This window comes from Salvia hispanica, chromosome 4, assembly GCF_023119035.1.
Source record: "Salvia hispanica cultivar TCC Black 2014 chromosome 4, UniMelb_Shisp_WGS_1.0, whole genome shotgun sequence".
Taxonomy (NCBI): domain Eukaryota; kingdom Viridiplantae; phylum Streptophyta; class Magnoliopsida; order Lamiales; family Lamiaceae; genus Salvia; species Salvia hispanica.
The window spans coordinates 8,712,707-8,721,043 of NC_062968.1; the positions used below are offsets into that span (position 1 = coordinate 8,712,707).

Genomic DNA, 8,337 nt, shown 5'->3' on the forward strand with positions numbered 1-8,337 from the left:
ATGGAGTTGTTTTAGAAAGGAGACATAATGGTTTTTTGTAAACATGCATATGGTATTTTGCAAAGATGCAGATTTGTGATGAATGCATATTGGTTTTTGTAAAGACGTTTGATGGTCTTTTTGTAAGGAATGCATATGCTGATAAGAATGTTTTTTTTTTTAAAGAATGCATTTTGTTAACAATCTCATCCAAGCTCACAACACAATTCTACCCAAGCTTATAACATAATCCAATCCAAGCACAAACAACACAAGAACATAACAAACAAAATCTAACACTCTATCCATCCCAACAATTATGTCAATCTATTCTGGATTTTAAAGATCTCACCAAAGGTCTAGATGCAAATGCAAATTTTTAGAATCTCACCAAAAATATCACCAAACGTCTAGATGCAATTTTTTATAATCGGCGTGCGTGGGAGACATGAATTAATCCATCCACCCTGACAAATCCTCTAGCCGGGCATGGTAGATCCGAGAGAACCAAGAGGGCAAAGTAGGCGGAAGAGAGAGACGAAAGAGAGAACCCAATGAAAATTTAGGGTTTCACCTCTCAGATATAGAGAGTCGCGAAGATGGAGGTGAAAAATAGGAGTTCACCTCTGGAATGTAGAGATTTTTTGCATAGATGAGGCGGAATTTAGGGATTCAATAATTGAATAGAGAGAGAAACTGGAGAGGATGATTGAAGAGTGAGAAAGAAGAATGTGTAAAATGAATGTTACGGGTGAGTGGTGGGTGAGTGGGTGTCAGAGAGATTAATTTGTTAATTACAATAAGGGATAGATTAATTAGAGTTAATTGTTTATTAATATTCCCTAATTTTTACCTAAAAAGGAAATGCCTCAAGTAACTTGGGACAACCCAAAAAGGAATACGACTCAAGTAACATGGGACGTAGGGAGTACTTACTATTTATGGTAAAAATGAAGTGTGACTCTTATTATGAGACTGACAAAAATGGTAAAGTGTGACTGTTATTGTGGGACGGAGGGAGTATTATATATTTTTAGTTTATTTTTAAAATCAAATATAAAATTTATTAATTTTATATACACAGGAGAGTAAAGTTGTTAGGAGTTACATTCCCGCGATTCATTTTCTTAGAAATCATTTTCATTGTCAATTTTACTTTTCCGTCAACCAAACATGGTCTTAGTGTTAATGAGTTGTAACGGTGAGTCATAGTTTAATAAGTTGTAGTAAATAAACTGATGTATATTAGTAATGCTCATATTTTAATGGGACAGATTGAAATAGAAAGTGCACTTATTTTTATAGGCCGGAGAGAGTATTAATTTTATAATAAAATGTCAGTGGAATGAGTTAATGGAATGTCAATTAATTGGGATGGAAAAAGAGTGAAATTAGTGTCAATTAATGGGGGACGGATAGAATAATGAGGAGAAAGAATCGAAAACCAAATATAACAGCAAACTGGTTAACAATAACAAAAGAAAGTAGAGTAAAGATTACATAATTAGTTGAATCATTTCCATTTCCATTAGGCCATTTTTGTATTTGGTTTGTGAGATTATCGAGTTATTATGGTAGACTTGTCGGTTTCAACCTGGATTGACATCCCTAGCTCCAAGTTAGTTGAGTCATTTTTATTTTGAACAAATACTTTATTCTCACTCATACTTTATATCTCTTGTACTCTATTCTCTTTATTTTAATCTTTAATATAATAATTTTTTAAATCTAGTATTCAAAAGAAATGCTTTAAATATTTTGGAAGGGAGGGACTATATTTTTGGTGGACGGTGTACTATTATTTTATTTATCTAGGCTAATATGTTGGGTTTTTTTAATTTAACAGTGATACAAAGATACACTAACCGGACGTAATACAACCCAAATGAAGAATGGAGATAAAAGTACAATAAACTGAATTGAAATAATAAAACAATAATCGAAACTGTAAACCGTAAATAAGTTGTAAGCCGAGTCGAGGAGTCCTCTTTCCGCAAGACGAGATACGCCTGGTAGTGCTCTCGGATTGGCGTGTCGTCCCCAAAGATAAAACGGCTTCATCTTGTTCGTTGCAGCATCGCAGATGGAACAAACTCCGGCGAACTGGAAGATGGCGAGGGTGCTGGGGTTATGGTGCCCCTTGCACAACGGAAGACTTGTACAAAACAAATAAATCAGATACGGATCTATTTGATCGATTATGCGATTAATCAATTCACATGTTAAACAGATAATTGCATGCTAGAACGCAAATAATTCATGCTTAGAAAATATAAATCCTAAAACATGATTTCTACAGTTTAAGGCTACCGATTTTGATTCTCCAAAGAATCGTCGATTGCTCGTGCCTTCTCCACGATGATCTTCAATACTAGACCACAGATCTTCTCTCTGGTTCCCGAACTGTATCTTGATATCAGGGTGGACTGATCTTATCAAAATACTAGGACTAGAATAAAGAAGACAGAAAATTCCTCACGGATGAGGAGCTGAAAATCTCACGGAGGAGAAATAAAAGAAAAAATCGTCCCTACTCTAAAAGGAGTGGACGTTGTTTTTCTCCCACAATAATTAATTATTCTGTCTCATTTATTCTACTATTTATATTAAGTTCCTTTTGGGCCCAGACAGGGATCTATGGAAGGTTTTGGATATGGGCTCCCCCAATTAGTTTTTTACTAATTAAATTGAACCCACAATTTAATACAAGCTTATATTGGAATATTACGAGCAACCACTACAGAAGTAATATTGAACTCACCCCATCCAAATCCGAAATTACAAGTAATCCGGGTTTCCACTTTGTTTATTATTTATTTCTCGCGCTTAAGATATAAATGTCCATTAAATAATTAATGTCTGCTATGGACTTAATTAATTAACATATTATTAATTCCAAGAGTGGACTTAGCAAGAAACACTTAATTATTATTCATAGAGCGATAAAACTCCAACTGGCCAGTTTTCTGAATAATAAAACATTGTTCGAGCTCCTCTTGAGGACATTGTCAAATGAGACTCACCTCGTGCACGTTTCAACATAATAGCAATCCTAGCACCGCTAAATATTAATTACCACTACCCAATATATCAGGATTATTGGGTTGCGAAAAAACCCGCACCATTTGATAAGTCAAAGTAGTGCATAATCAATACCATATTTAGATTAAGAAATGGTATTTTATCAAGACCTAGTCTTTCAGTAGATAGCATAAAGACACGTCTTGCTGTTAGATCCGTTCAGTGCTATACCACACCAATGTCATCTTATTTCAGTAAGGCTTAGAAATAATTGGACTGACATTGCAACCTTTCACGATAGGTAGCCAAAGCCTATCTAGGTTGTGAAATTCTTCTTTTTCTTTTGCAAAGCATTGCATAGATCTGACCGTGTTACCTTAAAGTGGACGACGCCCACAACCGGTCTACTAAGCAAAAGACTTAGACTTTGTTTACTTCTTATGCATTTAAATGTTTGTAAAACATCTTATAAATGCACAAGCAAACACAATGTAATAATAATAGTGATTCTATTCGTGCGAGACTGCTCGAATAATACTGAATCGGGTTAAAAGTGGATTGTAGAGTTTTACGTATACAAGCAAGATTCTATTCGCGCGAAACTTGCTCGAAACATGTTTTTCAGTATACCAACCCTAACAGAGGACAGAGCTTCGACGGAAGACTATGCAGAGAGAGGGAGAGAGCTATGCAAAATAATATGCAATGTTGTTGTGTCTAGTGTAGAGAATGCAATGGATGCATGACTATTTATAGGCCATGTCCACTCATTGGGCATTGATGGAGTCAACGGCCATTATGTGTGCCATGATGGCTTAACTGTAACTGCCGGGAGTTACAAGCCGTTACGGGAGCTAGAGGAGACTGATGCATCTGGATATGCTACACGACGGGGTTCATCGTGAACCTTTTGGTCACACGATGCGCCGGGGTCCATCGGGGACCTTTTGTCACCCGCTATGCATCGGGGTCCATCATGGACCGTGTGGGATCCGCTATGCGTCGGGGTCCGTCGTGGACCTTTTGTGACCCGTTGTGCGTCGGGGTCCGTCGTGGACCTTTTGGGACCCGCTGTGCGTCGGGGTCCATCGTGGACTTTTTGACACATGGCGCTCGGCCAAACGGGGCACGGGGCTGAAGGAACTGGTAGCGGAAGCGCGTTTCGAATTCATAATTTAATAATTAATCGAACAAATAAATCACATAATAATCAGATCTATTTAGCATATTATTTAGACAAAATCTATTCGCGTAATTCTCACATGTATTATGCTCATAACTTGAATTAATCATGCTTTAAGTATATTCAAACCTAAAACATGCTTTTCTACGGAGCAGAAATAATACCTAATTAATTCTCCAAAGAATCGATGATGGCTAGCGACTTCTCCACGTGACGCTTTGAATACTAGACCACGGATCTTCTCTCTGGTTCCCGAGCTGTACTCCAATATCAGTGTGGGCTGATTTTACCGGAATACTATGACTTAAATAAAGAAGGCAGAAGAAATCCTTTTCCAACTAGAGGAAAATTTCGAACTCCTCTTACTAGAGGGAGACGAAAATTTTGGTAGTAAAAATTATGATTTTCGTCTCCTTTATTCTCCTATTTATATTAAGTTCCTTTTGGGCCCAGACAGGGGATCTATGGAAGGTTTTGGATATGGGCTCATCCAATTTACTTTTTACTAATTAAATTGAATCCACAATTTAATATAAGCTTTAATTGGAATATTACGAGCAGCCCACTACAGAAGTAATATTGAACTCTCCCCATCCAAATCCGAAATCATAAGTAATCCGGTTTTCCGTTTTAACTTTCATTTCTCGCGCTTAAGATAAAAATGTCCATTAATTAATTAATGTCTGCTATAGACTTAATTAATTAATTTCTTATTAATTCCAAAAGTGGACTTAGCATGAAACGTTTATTTATTATTCATAGAGTGATCAAACTCCAACTAGCTAGGTTCCGAATAATAAAACCTTGTTTCGCGCTCCTCTTGAGGACATTATCAAACGAGACTCACCTCGCGCACGATTCAATATAATAGCAATCCTAGCACCGCTAGATATTAATCACCACTACCCAATTTATCAGGATTATTGGGTTACGAAAACCCGCACCATTTGATAAGTCAAAATAATGCATAATCAATACCGTATGCTCAATGCTAACCTACATTGATTATAAAACAAATATTTATCAAGGCCTCGCCTTTAAGTAGATAACACAAAGACAAGTCTTGCTGTTAGATCTATTCAGTGCTTTACCACTTTTTTTAGCCGCATTTCACTTTATTTTATTTGTTGTATATTTTAATTCAATTACAATTAAAATTATCGGACTAAAAATAATTAGATAAAAACGGCTAATAAAACAAATTAAAATTGAAAACTAAATTTTCGTCGGATTAAAGTAAGGGGAAAATTACAATGAAAATTTAAAACCACTATTATTATTACATTGTGTTTGCTTGTGCATTTATAAGATGTTTTACAAACATTTAAATGCATAAGAAGTAAACAAAGTCTAAGTCTTTTGCTTAGTAGACCGGTTGTAAGTCGTCCACTTTAAGGTAACACGGTCGGGTCTATGCAATGCTTTGCAAAAGAAAAGAAGAATTTCACAACCTAGATAGGCTTTGGCTACCTATCGTGAAAGGTTGCAATGTCGGTCTGCATATTTCAAGCCTTGCGAAATAAGATGACATTGGTGTGGTATAGCACCGAACGGATCTAGCAAGGACGTGTCTTTATGCTATCTACGAAAGACTAGGTCTTGATAAAATACTATTTCTTAATCTACATATGTTAGCATTGAGCATATATTGATTATGCATTTCTTTGACTTATCAAAGGTGCGGGTTTTTTAAACCCCAAATAACCGATATTTTGGGTAGGGGTTTAAATCAAAATCCCGGGATTGCTATTATAAAAAAGTCCCGCTCTCCACCAATGTGAGATAATTAACACTTTTAATTAATCTCTTGATTTTATCTCATAGCTCCTTTATAGCTCACAATTGTGACATGCTTTAATTTATAATTTCTCATTCACCGGGAATCTGTTTAGAGAAAATGAATATATCACGGACATCTACTCCGAAAATAGATCGTCGCTTGTGCATTTAATTTTACAAAATTAAATGTCTCATCACATTTATGTGGGTCAAAGTCAATTGACAAACACGATTCCAACATAATCTTCCTCTACGAAGAAATTTAGCAATTCAGAGACTTTGTATGGACTCTACTATCAGTTTTGATTAGTATTATCTTTTGGTGTAAATGTTCCAAACTACATACGTGAATCGTTCTATGGTATAGATCTATCGTTTCATGCAAAATGTTATGTGAAAATAATTATATATTTTCTAACGTAGGCGTGACGTGGTGATCTGATTACCCAATAGCAATGGGATTGAGATGTGTTAATTGAAGTCAATGACATAATTTAAAATGTTCATGTACAAAGTTTGAAACCGTGTACGTGACAATTTCCACCAATTTTACTATGGGCTGATAATCAATTTCTTTCTTTCCACGTCAACTCTAGCCGCCATTTTATTATATTACTCCCTCCGTCTCGCTTAAGATGACACGTTTTTCTTTTTAGTTTGTCCAAACTAAGATGACACATTGCCTCTTTTGGAAACTTTCTCTCTCTAATTACTACACTCAACCACTTTTTATCACTCTTATTAAAATATTCATCTTCCTTTCTCTTTCTATTTTAATACTTACACCCACCTTTTTTGTCTCCAATTAAACACTTTAATCAATAACTCCTAAAATCCCGTGCCGGCTAAGCAATGTGTCATCTTAGCCGGGACGGAGGGAGTAGTACATTCATTTTCTTAGTTGATTAACTTATATTCCCTACTGTGTTTATTTTTATTAAAGAAAAAACGCATAACTTATCATTAGAATTCGTGGAGGAGGTATTATAGTATTTCCGTTTGAACTAGTGCAGGAAAATAAAATACAATTGTAAAATACCATGGAATCCATTATTCAGTCAATGCCAATCCACACGTTGGATTAGCCTGGATTGATTTTTTAATGGTTGACAACTTGACATGCTATTTTTTCTCTTTCCTTCACTTTATAAAACCATGTTCTAAACTTTTTGCCTCAATAACTTGGCAAACAAGGAAATAGGAAGAGAAAATGAAGCTAGTTTGGTCGCCGGAAACAGCATCCAAGGCCTATATTGATACCGTAAAATCGATTAGTACGATGCAGTGTGAGCTTTCACATGAATCGAGCCTGGCGGAACTCATTTCTGCCATGGCGGCCGGATGGAATGCGAAAGTAGTCGTGGAGACATGGTCACGGGGAGGCGTTGTTGAAACGAGCATTGGCCTCGCTGTGGCGACTCAGCACAGCGGGGGCAGGCATATTTGTGTAGTCCCAGATAAGGAGTCGATGGCGGAGTACAAAGACGCCATGGCTCAGTCGGGACGTATGGCCGATGAGGTTATAGTTGAGGGAGCCATGGGGGGATTGGAAGGGATAGATTTTCTAGTTGTTGATTGCAGGAGAGATGAGTTTGCGAGGATGATTAGGGCTGCTAAATTAGGAGAGAGGGGGGCTGTTTTGATATGCAAGAACGCTACCTCCGACCTCAGCTGGCGGGCCATGCTCCGGAGGGAGTCGAGGGTCATGCGGTCGGTGTTTCTGCCGGTCGGGGACGGCGTCGGCATCGCTCATGTGGTGGGTGGGACCTCAGCCGGAACAAAGGGTCGAAGTAGGTGGATCAAAGGTATCGATCAGAAATCAGGGGAGGAAGTTATCTTTCGGAATTGATCATTTGTATGCATAAAATGTTATTATTGGATTTGAATGGACGATTATTTGATTCTTTTCGCATGTGGAGAGATGGAAATTTGTATAATGTAGAAAACAACTTACTCCGATTAATTTTTATGAAGTTTTTCGATGTAGCAGTTTTCTTCGCAAAACAATATATCCTAGTAAAAAATTTAACTTTTCGTACAAAATGAGAGTTAGTTATTATGGTCCAGGGCCTTTGTCCTAATGACAAAGAGCTTAGACATTATTCACTGAGGTGCCGAGTTCGAGTCCTTTTATCAATATTAGTGGAGGTGTCGAGTTCGAGCCCTCTTATCAATATTAGTGGAATTGAATTTACTTTGGGAAAGTAATTTGATTCCCATTTTGGTAAAAATGTGCAAAGGAATATAATTCTTTAAAGGATTTTTTTTCCTCTAATAAACCTTGGGAAAGTAATTTGATTCCCATATATTAAATTCATGTGTTTGGTAAAAATGTGGAAAGTAATAATAATTCTTTAATACCATGTTTCGTTGTC

General features: G+C 36.7%; 1 protein-coding gene and 1 long non-coding RNA gene across 2 annotated transcripts in view; one reads left to right on the forward strand and one right to left on the reverse strand.

The window, feature by feature from the left end:
• Positions 1–806, reverse strand: part of LOC125217520 — a 1,880-nt gene extending 1,074 nt beyond the window's left edge. Inside the window, exon 1 of the long non-coding RNA XR_007175740.1 lies at positions 371–806. This is a non-coding gene — a long non-coding RNA (uncharacterized LOC125217520). The remainder of the gene's footprint in view (positions 1–370) is intronic.
• A 6,348-nt stretch (positions 807–7,154) lies between these two features.
• On the forward strand, positions 7,155–7,948 carry LOC125185570. Its single transcript, XM_048082124.1, has one exon. It carries the CDS (start codon positions 7,173–7,175, stop codon positions 7,809–7,811), a length of 639 nt encoding a protein of 212 aa, XP_047938081.1. The 5' UTR covers positions 7,155–7,172; the 3' UTR covers positions 7,812–7,948.
• The last annotated feature ends 389 nt before the right edge of the window (positions 7,949–8,337 follow it).